General features: G+C 45.7%; 1 protein-coding gene across 2 annotated transcripts in view; it reads left to right on the forward strand.

Annotated features, from left to right (window-relative positions):
- Positions 1–17,829, forward strand: part of MFSD4A (major facilitator superfamily domain containing 4A) — a 182,866-nt gene that overhangs the window by 112,018 nt on the left and 53,019 nt on the right. For both annotated transcript variants that reach the window (XM_073587218.1, XM_073587217.1), the window contains one exon: positions 5,513–5,628. In XM_073587218.1, coding sequence (XP_073443319.1) covers positions 5,513–5,628 — 116 coding nt within the window. The remainder of the gene's footprint in view (positions 1–5,512; positions 5,629–17,829) is intronic.

A 17,829-nucleotide genomic window follows, 5' to 3' on the forward strand; every position in this document is an offset into this window, starting at 1 on the left:
CACATGGATAGAGGTTTTTGCATTTTGTAAAGTCTTCAGTAGAACTGTTTCTGTTTCTCTTAGGTTGTTTCTTTCCTCTTTCAGGGTTACCATTGTGCTCTTAGATTGATATTAATATTGCCCACTCCTAGGGAGAGTAGCAATATAAGGCTGGTTTCACATTAGCGCTTTTTAAGCGCACGCACGGCCGGGGGTAGCTCCACCCCCGAGCCGGCTCTCTGCCCGGCGTGCCCGCCCCTTGCTTGTAGCGCCGCCTCCTAGCGCACAGCGGCGCCTGCGATCGGCGCACCCTATCTTTAGCATAGGGTGCGCAGATCGTGCGCAGGCCGTGCGCTAGTTGCGCTTTGACCTGCGCTGCGCACTTTTGACGGTGCACCGTGCGCACCAAAATCAAACTTTTCGGATTTTGGCGCGCACGGCGCACCGTCAAAAGTGCGCAGCGCAGGTCAAAGCGCAACTAGCGCATGGCCTGCGCACGATCTGCGCACCCTATGCTAAAGATAGGGTGTGCCGATCGCAGGCGCCGCTGTGCGCTAGGAGGTGGCGCTACAAGCAAGGGGCGGGCACGCCGGGCAGAGAGCCGGCTCGGGGGCGGAGCTACCCCCGGCCGTGTGTGCACTTAAAAAGCGCTAATGTGAAACCAGCCTTAAGGGGGTTTTACACTAAGCGATATCGCTAGCAATATCGCTAAAACGTCACTGGTTTTGTGACGTTATAGCGATATTGCTAGCGATATCGCTATGTGTGATACTTACCAGCGACCGGCTCCCCCGCTGTCCATCGCTGATCGCGCGAGAATGTCCGGCTCCATTTCTCGTCGGGCGCTTCCTGCTGAGACTTCCTGCTGTGACGACGAGCGACGCTGGACGCGGGCGGGAGGACGCAGGATCGCTGTGTGTGAATGGTAAGTATCGTGCGCTGCGTCGCTGCTGCATCGCTGTGAGATCTTTCTGTATGAAAGCTCACTAGCGATCATTTAGCGATGCACCAGCGATCCTGACCGGGTCGGATCGCTGGTTGGATCGCTGGTGCATCGCTAAATGTAAAAGGGCCTTTACTGTAGCCTTCTGCAGCTTCACATGTCTCTTATGACACACCTTATCAGGTCTTTTGAGAGCTAGTTTCCTAAGGGTCCCATTTCACTTAGTGACGCACCAGCGATCCCGACAACGATACGACCTTGTAGGGATCGCTGGTGCGTCGCTAAATGATCGCTAGTAAGCTGCCAAGCAGGCAGATCTCTTCAGCGATGCAGCAATGATCCAACACAAAGATGCGCGCTGGCCAGCTGGACACCGATGACGAAAAATGGCCCAGGACATTACTGCACGATCAGCGATATCCAGCAGGGGGCCCCGTCGCCGCTGCGTGTCACATGTAGCAAGATCGCTGTTGCATCACTAATCGGTGATGCATTAGCGATCTCGCTAGCGATCTCGAGATGGGGCCTTAAAGCATCGTTCACACACTATCCAATTTTTGTACTGAAGAGCAGATTTGTCAGTAACCAGTATAGATGAGAAGATCAATCAAAATTCAAATTTGCCTATTTGTGCAGATTTTCCCAGGAAACTCGATCCCTAGAGCATAATAAACGTAAGATGTAAAAAGTAAGAAAAAACAAATATGCTCACATGAGCGCTCAATACCGCGGTAGCCTGTTCATTGTTCATTCCTCCACCTCGGTGTTGTCACCTTTCCGGCACTGTGTTCACTCTAGACTGGGGCTTCCGGTCATGAGCAGACCCCAGAGTTAAAAATGGATGCACTGCAGTGTCTGCTCGCAGCCAGAAGCCTAGGACTAGAGTGATCACAGGGCTGGAGATGCATTGCAATGGAAGACTGGGCAGTTGACAAGGAGCAGCAGGGCCAACCAGAAAGGTGAGCAGTGAGGTGAGTATGTTTGTTCTTTCTGTTATCCTTTTGTTGATCCTCTACTGTTTAGTAATCTGCATCCAAAACGAGAAAAAGAGAAGCAATGTCTAAAAATCAAACTTTATTGGAACATGATTAATCATAAAATCATTTCATGAAAAGCATTATACAAATGAAATGGAGGACACGACAAACAGATAACCGCACCATAAGGTAAGCAGCAATATTGCAAATATACAAATTTGAGTGGATAAAAATCGCTCCTGTGGGAGTTTGCTATAAAATAGCCGTGTGCATAAGTGCTATTATAATCAAGTAAAAACCAAAATTAGGTCAATGAGGTGCATAGATATGCTAATAATAATTGCACAGCCGATATACACATATAAAAAATACAGCAGTGAAAGACTCCAAATGGATGCAATAAAGACCAAATTTCTACCACAGGAACAAGCCAGAGAAAAATAAATACTGGGACTATCTGGAATCAGTATGCGCATGTGTAAAAAGAAACAATGTAAGATCCAGTAAGAACCTCCAGGCTAGTAACAAAGAAAAACAATGATGTTATCAAAGCATGTTTACCTTGGGGTGCGGGCAAGTGGACCCCGACGCGCGTTTCGTGGTAGCTTTATCAAGGGGCATGTGGTGGAGCTGTTTTTTTATTGTGAGCATTATCGTGACATCATTAATGCTACCGATATACAAGACATCTCCTCCTTAAAACCTATACCGCGGCATTTTAAATTGACACACAATTGTAATGCGGGTCTTCTGAAGGCTTTTGGCATAGACAAGATACACATCGATGTCAGGGGTGGTAATTGGAGAAAGGCGCTTGCACAGTTAGAGGCGCAATGGATCTCCAGAATTGGATCAATGCAGCCAAATGGTCTTAATGAGGTCATCAGTTTCGCCCCTTTTCTATAGCTCTGTTTTTCTTTCCCTTTTTTTAATTAATTTTTTATACCTGCATTTTATCTTTGCTTTTATTTATCTTTCTATGGATTTTTTGGTTCAATTGAGGTGTTGCTGTTTTACCCTTGCCTGTATGCCAAGTCGGATGTTGTGTTTCACGCTTCTTGTCCCTGACTGTCCCATTTGGAAGGATCTTTCTCCATGAATTTTTCATGCGTATATGTTTGTTGTGTTACATGCTGTTGTTTATATATGGACTTGCACAACTTTGAAGGGGTCTCCTTCATGGATCTCCATATATTCATGATGTTCTTAATTACACCATAGTTCTTTTACTTAGTGGATTTTTGTATCTCTTAATGTAGAAGTCACTATTCTGGACCTCTATTTTGGGTCTCTTGATATATATGTAATTGCACTATTTATTATAAATATATATAATTGCACTATTGCTTTTTATCTTGTGAATTTTCATAAATTGATACAGGGATCTTTACTACAGATCTCTATATTTAAATATATACACTTTTTTATGTTATTTTTTATAGCATATGTAATTGTGTTATTTATTTATTTCTATTTTATGTGCATATGCATTAATCTACTTACTCACTCACTTATTTGTGTCCATTCTTGTTTTGTACATTGTCATTTTATGTTCTGCATATTGTCATCACAAAGCACACAATTAATCTCATTATTTCTCTCTCTGGTAGTAGGATGTGTATACACACTTATTTATTTATTCCCTTACACGTGTTAGGCCTGTTTCACACTTCCGTTTTTGACCATCAGTCAAAATCCACCGTTTTGCAAAAAAAACGGATCCGCCATTTTTTTTTGGCCAATCCGTTTTTTTCCCCATTGATTTGCATTACTGGCGGATCTTGACAGATGGCCATCCATTGGATCCGTTTTTTTGCAGATCCGTCAATTTTTTTGCGTCCGCCGACATGCCTGGACGGACCATGTAACGTTTTTTTTTGCTGCAGGATCCGTATTTTTTAGTGCACATGCCCGGAGGAATGAAGTCAGCCGGAAATTTAACCCTGAAATCATTTCTGGCGGACAGAAAAAATTCTCTCTCTCTTCTTTCTCTCTTCCCGGGCTGCGGTTCCTTTAAAATTCTTCATTCATCGGATCCATCAAAAACACGGTCCGGTGGCATCCGTTCACATCAGTTAGCAACGGATCCACTTTCCGCCATTTTGGCGGATTTTAACTGACACAAAAAAACTGAAATGTGAAACAGGCCTTAATTTCCTTTCCTACATGCTCTGCACATCTTCACCACAAGTACTCAAACAATTCCAACACTCCTTCCTTCTTCAGCAGCAGGACGCGCTCTGTTTGTGGTCCGGCCCCCGGCGTCGTCATGGTGACGCGTCTCTAAGCTGCCGCTTCCTCCTTCCTGCTCTGACGCGTTGAGCTGGGAGGAGGCGCGGCTTTGCTTGACGCCGGCCCGTGGCGGCACCTGCCCGGACCGCTCACCGGAAGCGCTGCATTACGCCTGCTTCTCACATCGCACTGCCATATAAAAGGGCGCAAAAACGGCTCCACCACATGCCCCTTGATAAAGCTACCGCAAAACGCACGTCGGGGTCCTCTTGCCCGCACCCCAAGGTAAACATGCTTTTGTAACATCATTGTTTTTCTTTGTCACTAGCTTGGAGGTTCTTACTGGATCTTACATTGTTTCTTTTTGCACATGCGCATACTGATTCCAGATAGTCCCAGTATTTATTTTTCTCTGGCTTGTTCCTGTGGTAGAAATTTTGATCTTTATCACATCCATTTGGAGTCTTTCACTGCTGTATTTTTCATATGTGTATATCGGCTATGCAATTATGATTAGCATATCTATGCACCTCATTGAACTAATTTTGGTTTTTACTTGATTATAATAGCACTTATGCACATGGCTATTTTATAGCAAACTCCCACAGGAGCGATTTTTATCCACTCAAATTTGTATACATATTTGCAATATTGCTGCTTACCTTATGGTGCGGTTATCTGTTTGTCGTGTCCTCCATTTCATTTGTATAATGCTTTTCATGAAATGATTTTATGATTAATCATGTTCCAATAAAGTTTGATTTTTAGATATTGCTTCTCTTTTGCTCGTTTTGGATGCATATTTTTTCGAAGCCATTTGTCTTCTAGGCAATTTGTGTTTTGAATGTTTAGTAATCTGGCTGCCGTTTTTGTGTGGACCGAATCCGTATTTTTATAAAATTCAAGTAGAATTAAATTCTATTCAAATAAATTTGCCCATCTATAGGAACCAATCTTTGGGAGCTTGCACTTTTCTTTATGAAGCAACATTCCTGCAAAACTCACATGTCCAATCTCACTTCACTAACGGAAACACCTTTTGCCTATCAGAAGTCATTATCACAGAGGTGCACTTACTTTTTCTCCCTGCATTGTGGATGTTTATTCAATGTGCTTAGCAACAGCTATGAACTTTAAAACTATTTGTGTATTATTAGATTAGTTACATTGCTTTTGTCTTTAATTGTGATTAAAAGACAACTTGACTGCATTTTACTAATAAATATTATTTTTATAATTATTAGAATCACTCCAGGTCCACTTACTTTTTCTTGCAAATGAATGAGTTGACATTAAACATGCACAACTGCCCAACCATCATCTCCTGCAATTCTGCATAGATTGCTATATATGTACATTTGTAATTTGCTTGTTCCCCCAGGTCATGGAGTGTGCTTAAATTGCTGCCAGAATAACACGTTTTGGAAAGCCCCCGCCACATATTTTGGCATTCATGTATGTTCAGCAATCATCCTCTTCATGACGGATGGAATAATGGTGAGATATACTGTATGTACTGTATATTTTTGTTAATGCTGCGTTATTTGCTGTGTGTGAAAATGAGGAGGGAGGAATAGATAAAAACTGATGGAAACTGAAGATACTACAAACTGAAAGACAGAAGTAGCAGCGATTATCATGTGCTACTAAACTGTCCAGATAACAGATAAGAATAACCAGTAAAGGATAAGAGATTTAAAAAGAATCAGGTGACAAAACAAATATGTGAATAAAAGTAAGGGAAGAATACATAAAGGGCATGGCACAATAGTCAAAGTCAGAAGTTGTACATGTTTACAGCCAAGTGTATCATTAGAATCACAAAATACTTACATCACAATTTGTATTTAATCATGACATGGATGGAAAGCAATGGCTATACAGGAATCATTGTCCAAACGACATCTCTTTATACCTTATTAATTAAATGGAGTGGAATAGACAAAGGAATCAGGACAGTCTAAGTTAAAAGCTTCATAGAACCTGTAACGTTTCACAATGAACGACAAAGTGATATACTTGCATATTTTTTTTTGTTGAAGCAGCATCCAAGGCACTGAAAAATGTGACCGGAGTCACAAAAAAACAGCACACAAGATACATCATAGCAAACTCCGTGAGGAGCTGGGCTCCAATATACCATCCCGATCCCTCTGAGCTAGAAGGCCACAGCAAGGGTTAGGGATCTTCTGTACCCTCCTTGTCCAAAGCAGGGGAAAAGGCATTTTCATGCTCCCAGCTTCCATCCAAGCTTCAAACCTAGTGAAGCAGGGAGTTGTATGAAGGGTTATGTGACATCGGCGGCCGTGACCGCCGATGCCCCTTCAGCGGCGGCGCTCGCCGCAGCGTCTCCTCACCTGCACGCCCCCGCTCTCTTCCTCTGGTGGGGGGCGTCGCTGAGGGGCAGGGCTGGAGGACGTACTTCCTGGCTCTAGGATATTTCAGGCGTCCTCCCTATGAGGAGGGCGCCTGGTGATCGTGTCGTACCCCTGCACCTTTCTGGCCGCTACAGTTCCACTGTAGTTCTCACTTCACATGCATTCCTTGTCACCCGTTTGTTCCGCCTCTGTCCCTGTTCCTGTGCCGTTCGCCTTGCCTGCCTTTGCCCTGCTCTGTCCGTGCGTTCCCCCAGTGTCTTCCCTGTCTGTCGGCTGTGTATGAGCCTCTCTGCCAGTCTCTCTGTACCTTTCCCTGCTGTTTCTATTGCTCCTCCTTCCCACCCAGGAACTCCTGCTCTAGTTCCTTAAGTTCCGTGTGTCTCCCATAGCCTTGCTGTCCTTCGAGCCGTCCCTCTTGGTTCCGGCTGTCGCGCTTCTGTCCGCTGTGGTCCTGCCCCAAACGATCTCTGTATAGGGGTCGGTCTTCACCTGGCGTGCTCACCCCAGGGGCACCAGATCCGCGATCCAGAGGGTCCATTCTCGGACGTAACCTGCTCCTAATCGTCACAGGTTATAAAATTTCCCTTTCCTACACAGAAGGCCAGGGATAAAGGGGTGTGCTCAGAAAGTATGAAAAGTGAGGGGTGGTGTGCTATGAAACCTGAGACTCAGCTGGGGTTCCACACCCAGTAAGTTCAGACTCCCACCAGAGAGGCCACTTTTCAGGCATATTGCACCATTAGGCCTCACTTACCCAGGCTAGGGGCTTCAATCCTGAGGGAGGCGTGCATTCCACCAGATGACATTGTAAGCCACGTGGAATACTTACAAGTGCACCAAACCCAGAGTCCATCTACTAGTGTGCTAGACCAGGACCATCTACACTTGATCTTAGCCAAAAGGCTGAGAAGCGACACTTTTTACATCACAATTTATGTTTAATCATGATATGAATGGAAAGCAATGGCTATAGAGGAATCATAGTAACGTAGTTAGCAAGGCCGAAAAAAGACATTTGTCCATCCAGTTAAGCCTGTATTCCATCAGAATAAATCCCCAGATCTACATCCTTCTAAAGAACCCAATAACTATAAGATACAATATTATTAAGCTCCAGGAAGACATCCAGGCCTCTCTTGAACCCCTTGACTGAATTCGCCATCATCACCTCCTCAGCAGTAGCGTAGCTACCGGGGGGCAGAGGGGGCGGTCGCCCCGGGCCCCGAGCTCTGAGGGGGCCCACCGGAGCTACGCTACTGTTTAAACTGTATCGGCGTGCAGAGCACGCCCATACAGTTACATTCTGCGGCAGAGCAGGGAGAATCGATCTCCCTACTCTGCCGCCCAGCCGCTATGGGCCCCTGAGAAGGCGGTGGTGGGGTGCCCCGGTGCCAGCAGTGCGCCTCCCACCTCACAGCCAGCAATGTCATCCTGGGCTATTCTGTGCGCACAGGACCTGTGATGAGGTCACGGGAGGGGCGGAGTCAGGGGGTCACATGATCAGGGGCTTCAGCGGCTGCAGGGCTCTGCTGTGCTGGTTGTCATGGTGCTGGATGAGGTGAAGTAAGTTTCTGTGTGGGCTCAGGAGGGGTTTACAGGGTGGATGTAGCAGAGCTGTGTGTATGAGGTGTACAGAGCGGAGCCGTGTGTGTAGAAGGTGTATGGAGCAGAGATATGCATGTATGAGGTGTACAGAGGAGCGGAGCCGCATGTGTATGGGGTGAGCGGACCCGTTTGTGTACGGAGCAGAGGCAAGTGTGTATGGGTCGGGGTGTACAGAGCAGAGCCGTGTGTGTACGGGGTGTACGGAGCAGAGCCGTGTGTGTGCGGGGTGTACGGAGTGAAGCCGTGTGTGCAATGTGTACGGATTGGAGCCGTATGTGTACGAGGTGTATGGTGCGGAGCTGCGTGTGTACGGGGTGTGCAGAGCAGAGCCGTGTGTGTACAAGGTGTACGGAGCGGAGCCACATGTGTACAGTGTGTATGGAGCAGAGCCGCATGTGTACAGCGTGTACGGAGCAGAGTCGCGTGTGTACGGGGTGTAGGGAGCAAACCTGCGTGTGCACAAGGTGTACGGAGCAGAGCCGCATGTGTTATGAATGAGTCACCAGAGGAGGAAAAAGCAAAAATACAAGCTAAGTCCAGAAAACCGGAGAGGTTGGTAGCTAGCGGATTGCAGACCCCTGATCCTATTCACAACAACTAACAGTAGCCGTGGGGTGTTCCTACGGTGGTCCTAGACACCTCGTTCACAGCCGGAGAACTAAATAAACCTAAAGAAAGAAAGGGGAAATCTAAACTGCCCCAGAGCAGACCCCAAAGCAATAGACAGCCCCCAACATGTATTGACGGTGAAAACAGATGAAAACACAAACACAGACAGAAAGACAGGCTGAGCAAACGATGGGGCCCTCACTAACTAGATAGGAAAGGAAAGTAAAGCAACTGTCTGCAGTCACGCAAAAACCCTGCCAAAAAATAATATCCAACACGTCTGATAGAAAAAGCCCTGAAGTCACTAGACTTCAAAATCACTATATCAGCACTCAGGCATATTCTGAAAACAGAGCAAAGAGATCAACTGATCAGAGACAAAAATGGAGTTCAGCCAGTCCCAACCAGGGCTGGCTGAACATAAACACTAAGTAAACCAGACAAAATCTCATGGAACAACAGCAGAGCAAAAACTTAGCTTTAGTAGACAGGACTAAACTGGAGGCCAGAGCTCAGAGCAGAGAGGATCACCAGCAACCCAGCAGGGCGTCGGCGGCCTTATATCCACTCAGAGATTCCGGATGTCCAATCACACTCCACCTGTTCAGATGACAGGTTTTTCCCATCCAAATCAATATCACTACCTCCTTTCACCAGCAGAGGGAGTTCATCGGACATCAAAGGTGAAGGAGAAAATGAGCTCATAACACGCATGTATACAAGTGCACAGAGCCGAGCCAGGTGTGTACAAGGTGAACGGAGCGGAGCCGCGTTTGTACAGCATGTACTTAGCAGAGGCGCGTGTATACAGCGTGTACGTAGCAGAGGCGCGTGTGTACAGAGTGTATGTAGCAGAGGCGCATGTGTACAAGGTGTACGGAACAGAGGCGCATGTGTACAAGGTGTACGGAACAGAGCCTCGTGTGTACAAGGTGTACGGAGCAGAGCCGTGTGTGTATAGGGGGTATGAAGCAGAGCCGTGTGTGTATTGGGGGTATCAAATGCAGTAATAGGGACACATATGGCAGCAGTGGCTCAGCATTGGGGTATCAGGTGCAGTAATAGGGACACATACGGCAGCAGAGGCTCAGTATTGGGGTATCAGGTGTAGTAATAGGTACACATACGGCATCAGTGGCTCAGTTTTGGGGTATCAAGTGCAGTAATAGGGACATATACGGTAGCAGCGGTTCAGTATTGGGGTATCAGGTGTAGTAATAGGGACACATATGGAAGCAGCGGCTCAGTATTGGGGTATCAGGTGCAGTAATAGGGACACATACGGCAGCAGAGGCTCAGTATTGGGGTATCAGGTGCAGTAATAGGGACACATATGGCAGCAGCAGCTCAGTATTGGGGTATCAGGTGCAGTTATAGGGACACATACGGCAGCAGCGGTTCAGCATTGGGGTATCAGGTGCAATAATAGGGACACATACGGCAGCAGCGGCTCAGCATTGGGGTATCAGCAGGATGAGGGGTTTGTGCAGGTTGGGGATACATGGTGATGGGGCTGGAATATGAGAAGTGAAACGTGTCGTGTTGTATTCTTTGTAGCAGAGTCCTGGCTGGAGAAGTTGTCATGTCGGTCTGGGCCAGATGGAAAAGATGTGAAAAGTGACCGATTCCATCAGAAAGAACGTCAGCGGTAAGACACCAACTATACCTGTGCAGTAATCACATATGTTTTGTAGGACTGGTATTTACCACTGACCATATTGCGGTAATATCCATATTGATCTTTATATAGGGATTATTTTCAGTAACAGCGCAGTCATCTCCTACATCCACTATTAGGGTGCGTCACCAAGTTGTAATCACAGTTACCTAGTTAGGGGCCCACTCAGAAGTTTCGCCCCCCCTGAACCAAAACCCTAGCTATGCCCCTGCTCCTCAGGCAAGGAATTCCATATTCTCACTGCCCTAACAGTAAAGAATCCTCTTCTGTCTTGGTGGAAAAACCTTCTCTCCTCCAGAAGCAGAGAATGCCCCCTTGTGACCGTCACCTTCCTTGGTATAAACAGATCTTCAGAGAGATATTTGTATTGTCCCCTTATATACTTATACATGGTTATTAGATCGCCCCTAAGTCATCTTTTTTCTAGACTAAATAATCCTAATTTTGCTAATCACTCTGGGTATTGTAGTTCCTCCATTCCCTTTTATTCATTTTGTTGCCCTCCTTTGTACTTGCTCTAGTTCCATTATATAATTCCTGAGCACCAGTGCCCAAAACTGTACACAGTACTCCATGTGCGATCTAGCCAGGGATTTGTGCAGAGGCAGTATAATACTCTCATCATGTGTATCCAGACCTCTTTTAATGCACCCCTTGATCCTGTTTGCTTTGGCAGCCGCTGCCTGGCACTGGCTGCTCCAGGTAAGTTTATCATTAACTAGGATCCCCAAGTCCTTCTCCATGTCAGATTTACCCAGTGGTGTACCGTTCAGTGTGTAATGGTGATATTGATTCCTTCTTCTCATGTGTATAACCTTAATTTTATCAATGTTAACCCCTTCACTACCAAGGGTGGTTTGCACGTTAACTCCCGGGCCAATTTTTACAATTCTGACCACTGTCCCTTTATGAGGTAATAACTCTGAAACGCTTCCATGGATCCCGGTGATTCTGAGATTGTTTTCTCGTGACATATTGTACTTCATGTTAGTGGTAAAATTTCATTCAAATAACTTGCGTTTATTTGTGAAAAAAACGGAAATTTGGCAAAAAAATTTTAAAATTTTGCAATATTCCAAATTTGAATTTTTATGCCCTTAAATCACAGCGATGTGGCACACAAAAAACTTGATAAGTATCATTTCCCACATGTTTACTTTACATCAGCACAATTTTGGAACCAAAATTTTTTTTTGTTAGGAAGTTATAAGGGTTAAAAATTGACCAGCGATTTCTCATTTTTGCAACACCATTTTATTTTTACGGACCACATCACATTTGAAGCGACTTTGCGGGGTGCATATGATAGAAAATACCCAAAATTGACACCATTCTAAAAACTGCACCCCTTAAGGTGCTCAAACCCACATACAAGAAGTTTATTAACCCTTTAGGTGCATCACAGGAATTTTTTGAATATTTAAAAAAAAATTAACATTTAACTTTTTTTCACAAAAAAATACTTCAGGTTCAATTTTTTTTATTTTACCAAGGGTAACAGGAGAAATTGGACTGCAAAAGTTATTGTGCAATTTGTCTTGAGTACGCTGATACCCGATATGTGGGGGGGAATCACTGTTTCGGTGCATGGCAGAGTTCTGAAGGGAAGGAGCGCCGTTTGACTTTTTCAATGCAAAAGTGGCTGGAATTCAGATCGGACGCCATGTCGCGTTTGGAGAGCCCCTGATGTGCCTAAACAGTGGAAATCCCCCACAAGTGACCCTATTTTGGAAACTAGACCCCCCAAGGAACTTATCTAGATATGTGGTGAGAACTTTGAACCCACAAGGGCTTCACAGAAGTTGATAACGTACAGCGGTACAATTAAAAAATCATATTTTTTCCACAAAAATGATCTTTTCACCCCCAATTTTCATTTTACCATGGGTAACTGGACCGTAAAAGTTATTGTGCAATTTGTCCTGAGTACGCTGATACCCCACATGTTGGGGTAAACCACTATTTGGGCGCAAGGCAGAGCTCGGAAGGGAAGGAGTGCCATTTGACGTTTTTGGCTGGAATTGAGATCGGACACCATGTCGCGATTGGAAAACCCCTGATGTACCAAAACAGTGGAAACCCCCCACAAATGACACCATTTCGGAAACTAGACCCCCCAAGGAACTTATCTAGATGTGTGGTGAGAACTTTGAACCCCCCAGTGCTTCATAGAAGTTTATAATGCCTGGGCGTGAAAATAAAAAAAATCGTATTTTTTTCCACAAACATGATCTTTTAATCACCAATTTTTTATTTTCCCAATGGTACCAGGAGAAATTGGACCCCAAAAGTTGTTGTCCAATTTGTCCTGAGTACGCTGACACCCCATATGTGGGAGAAAACTACTGTATGGGCACATTTCGGGGCTCGGAAGGGAAGTAGTGACGTTTTGGAATGCAGACTTTGATGGAATGGTCTGCGGGTGTCATGTTGCTTTTGGAGAGCCCCTGATGTACCTAAACAGTGGAAACTCCCCACAAGTGACCCCATTTTGGAAACTAGACCCCCTAAGGAACTTATCTAGATGTGTGGTGAGCACTTTGAACCCCCAAGGGCTTCACAGAAGTTTATAATGCCCGGGCATGAAAATAAAAAAAATCATATTTTTTCCACAAACATGATCAATTAGTCCCCAATTTTTTTTATTTTCCCAAGGGTACCAGGAGAAACTGGACCCCAAAAGTTGTTGTCCAATTTGTTCTGAGTACGCTGATACCCCATATGTGGGAGAAAACTACTGTATGGGCACACGTCGGGGCTCGGAAGGGAAGTAGTGACTTTTGGAATGCAGACTTTGATGGAATGGTCTGCTGGTGTCGTGTGCGTTTGGAGAGCCCCTGATGTACCTAAACTATTGAAATTCCCCACAAGTGACCCCATTTTGGAAACTAGACCCCCCATGGAACTTATCTAGATGTGTGGTGAGCACTTTGAACCCCCAAGTGCTTCACAGAAGTTTATAACGCCCGGGCGTGAAAATAAAAAAATCATTTTTTTCCACAAAAATGATATTTTTGCCCCCAATTTTTTATTTTCCTAAGGGTAACAGGAGAAATTGGACCCCAAAAGTTGTTTTGCAATTTGCCCTGAGTAGGCTGATACCCCATATGTGGGGGTAAAACACTGTTTGGGCGCATGGCAGAGTTTGGAAGGAGCACCATTTGACTTTTTCAACGCAGAATTGGCCGGAATTGAGATCAGACGCCATGTTGCATTTGGAGAGCACCTGATGTGCCCAAACAGTGGAAACCCCTAATTCTAACTCCAACCTTAACCCCAACACACCCCTAACCCTAATCCTAGCCCTAATCCTAGCCCTAATCCTAACCCTAACCCTAGCCCTAACCCTAGCCCTAACCCTAGCCCTAACCCTAACCCTAGCCCTAATGGAAAAATGGAAATAAATACATTTTCTTTTAATTTTATTATTTTTCCCTAACTAAGGGGGTGATAACGGGGGGTTTGATTTACTATTTACGGCGGTTTTTATGTTTGGCAGCTGTCACACGCTAAAAGACACTTTTTATTGTAAAAATAGTTTTTGCATCACCACATATTGAGAGCTATAATTTTTCCATATTTTGACCCACCGAGTCATGTGAGGTCTTATTTTTTGCGGGACGAGTTGACGTTTTTATTGGTACCATTTTCGGGCATGTGACATTTTTTGATCGCTTTTTATTTTGTTTTTTGGAACGCAGAATTTACAAAAACCAGCGTTTCATGAATTTCTTTTGGGTGGTGCGTTTACGCCGTTCTGGGTGCGGTAAAATTTATAAGGCGGTTTTATTCTTCGGGTCAGTACGGTTACAGTGATACCTCATTTAGGTCATTTTTTTATGTTTTGGCGCTTTTATGCTATGAAAGCAATTTTATATAAAAAATAATTATTTTTGCATCACTTTATTCTGCGAGCTATAACTTTTTTATTTTTTTGCTGATGATGCTGTGTGGTGGCTCGTTTTTTGCGGGACAAGATGACGTTTTCAGCGGTACTATGGATATTTATATGCGTGTTTTTGATTGCGCGTTATTGCACTTTTTGTTCGGCGGTATGATAATAAATCATTATTTTTTGCTTCGTTTTTTATTTTTATTTTTTAAGGGGTCCGCTTATGGGGTTAACAATTGGGACAGTTTTATAGGGCGGGTCGTTACGGACGCGGCGATACCAAGTATGTGTACTTTTATTTATTTATTTTTTTTATTTCCAAAAAATGAATTTATTGGGGAATATTTTTTTTTTTTTTTATTTAGCGATTTTTTAAAAATTATTTTTACACTTTTTTTTTTTTTTTTTACTTTATTACAATGTCCCAGGTGGGACATAACTGTCCTGTGTCAGATCGCTGATCTGTCACATCACAGATCACTGTGACAGATCAGCGATCTGTCACAGGCAGTCCAGAAGGCTTCCTCATGCCTGCGCTTTGCAGGCACTGAGGAAGCCAGCTTCCTGCAGGCCCCCCCGGAGGTCCCCGCCGCCATATTGGATCCGGGGACCTGCAGGAAAGGAGCCCCCGCAGCAGCGCTGCACATTGCGCTGCCGTGGGGGGCTCAGGGAAGCACGGAGGGACGTGTTTGATCGCGGTGTGCAAGGGGTTAACGTGTCGGGGGCGGTCCGTGACCGCTCCTGACACATTGTGCCGGGTGTCAGCTGTGATAATCAGCTGACACCTGGCCGCGATCAGCGGCGCTCACCACGTGGGCGCCGCTGATCGCTGTGACGTAATATTCCGTCCATGGAAATTAGGTCCAGGGTCACATGGACGGAATATTACGTCCATTGTAGGTAAGGGGTTAAACCGCATCTGCCACCTTTCGGCCCAAGTTTTCAACTTATCCAGATCCATCTGTAGCAGAATACTATCTTCTTTTGTATTGACTGCTTTACATAGTTTTGTATCATCTGCAGATATCGATATTTTACTTTATAAACCTTCTACCAGATCGTTATTAAATATATTGAAGAGAATAGGTCCCAAAACCAACCCCTGCGGTACCCCACTGGTCACAGCAACCCAGTTAGAGAATATACCATTTATAACCACCCTCTGCTTTCTATCACTAAGCCAGTTACTTACCCATTGTGATAAAACACTCCGGGATCGCCTTTGCTGGGGTCAAAGGTCACGTGCGTTCAGCATGAAACTCAGGCGCAGAGCTGGGATTCGGGTATAACTGACACTGGGTAAGGTTTATTAATGGTGAAAGCAATGCATAAAGAAATAAAACATAAAACAAATCCTTGCCTGTCCGGCACTAACTAAACAAGGTATCACCTAACTACCAACTGGCGGGCTTCTCCCGTCCAGCCAAACCACAGTTGCAGTGGGCACTGCTTCCACTCACGTGTGTCTCTCACACAGACAGACTCTCTGTGTTCCCAGGCTGAGACACTCACACAACCACCTGGCATCCTTTTATATCCACCTCCCATTATTCATTAGCAAGCAGGTGCGATACTGACCAGACTAGGCCACATAGGAAAGGAATCTGGGCGAGATATACCTGCCCTCATCCACTATTTCCACATGATTCTCACATATCCCCCCCCTCTGCTCAGACCACTCCGGTCGAGCAATGACACCCGCCAAACAGTGCACTCGGGACAGGGCATCTGCATTTCCCATCTGTACCCCTGGGCGGTGCTCCACCGTAAAAGTGTAGGCCTGCAGGGCAAGGAACCACCGGGTCACCCGGCTATTCCGTTCCTTGTTCAAGTGCATCCACTTGAGAGGGGCATGGTCCGTGATCAGCCTGAACTTTCGGCCCACCAGGTAATATTTGAGGGCCTCTAGAGCCCACTTAATGGCGAGGCACACTTTTTCTACGACTGCATACCTTTGCTCGTGTTTATTCAGCTTCCTGCTGAGATAGAGGACTGGGTGTTCCACTCCGTCCCTCACTTGTGAGAGTACGGCCCCGATACCGGTATCAGAGGCATCCGTTTGTACCAGAAACTCGCTGTGGAAGTCCGGAATCACCAGTACGGGCTGAGAGCAAAGTGCCCGTTTTAGGCTATGGAAGGCTTCTTCAGCCACTAAACTCCATTTAATCATGACGGAGTCTTTCCCTTTTGTAAGATCCGTCAGGGGGGTAGCGATGGCTGCAAAATTGGGTATAAACCGGCGATAATAGCCGGGGATCCCCAGGAAGGCTTGCACCTGCTTCTTGTTGGCCAGTCCTGAACCGCCTGAATCTTATCAACCTGGGGTTTAACAACACCCCTCCTAATTACATACCCCAAATACCGGGCTTCTTCTAGCCCGATGTGACTTTTCTTGGGGTTCGCGGTTAGACCTGCCTCCCACAGGTCGTCAATCACAGCTTGTACTTTCTGGAGATGAGTCTCCCTGTCCAAGCTGTAAATGACAATGTCGTCCAAATAGGCCGAAGCGTACTGCCTATGTGGCCTCAGGACTCGATCCATCAGTCTCTGGAAGGTCGCCGGTGCTCCGTGCAGTCCAAACGGCATATACACATACTGAAATAGACCTTCTGGGGTAGCAAATGCCGTCTTTTCTCTGGCAGCCTCCGCCAGAGGGATCTGCCAATACCCCTTTGTTAGGTCTAGGGTCGTAATATACTGGGCTTTTCCTAACCGATCTATTAACTCGTCGACCCGGGGCATAGGGTAGGCATCAAATTTTGAGACCGCATTCAGTTTCCTGAAGTCATTGCAGATCCGGATGGTGCCGTCCGGTTTAGGAATTAGCACAATCGGGCTGGACCAAGCACTGTGCGATTCCTCAATGACACCTAACTCTAACATTGCCTTCACTTCTCGGGAAACGGCTTCACGGCGTGCTTCCGGGATTCGGTAGGGCTTTACGTGAACTGTGACACCAGGTTCCGTTACGATGTCATTTTTCATTAGCGTAGTCTGCCCGGGTTTTTCTGAGAAAAACTTTTGGTTGTGAAGTAGAAACTGCCTGACCTCAGTCTTTTGCCGCTCCGAGAGAGTCTCTGCAACCCGTACCTCCGGTACGGTATGCGAGCAGACGGGACGGGCCAGCTCCGCTGACAAGGCAGACCGATCTTTCCAGGGTTTTATCAGATTTACATGATAAATCTGTTCAGGTTTCCGTTTACCTGCCTGGTATGCTTTGTAGTTTACTTCACCAACTCTTTCCTTAATCTCAAAGGGGCCCTGCCACTTTGCCAGGAACTTACTGTCCACCGTGGGGACCAGGATCAACACCCTATCTCCTGGTGCAAACGTACGGATCTTGGCGCCCCTATCATAGATTCTTTTTTGGGCTCCTTGAGCCTGTATCATGTGTTCTTTGACGATAGGCATAACAGCCGCAATACGGTCCTGCATTTGTGTGACGTGATCTATCACTGTTTTAAACGGAGTGACCTGACCCTCCCAGGTTTCTTTTGCAACGTCTAACAGTCCGCGAGGACGTCGGGCGTACAATA

Source organism: Dendrobates tinctorius, unplaced genomic scaffold, assembly GCF_039654945.1.
Source record: "Dendrobates tinctorius isolate UK_male_01 unplaced genomic scaffold, ASM3965494v1 ptg000098l, whole genome shotgun sequence".
In the NCBI taxonomy this organism is placed as follows: Eukaryota; Metazoa; Chordata; class Amphibia; order Anura; family Dendrobatidae; genus Dendrobates; species Dendrobates tinctorius.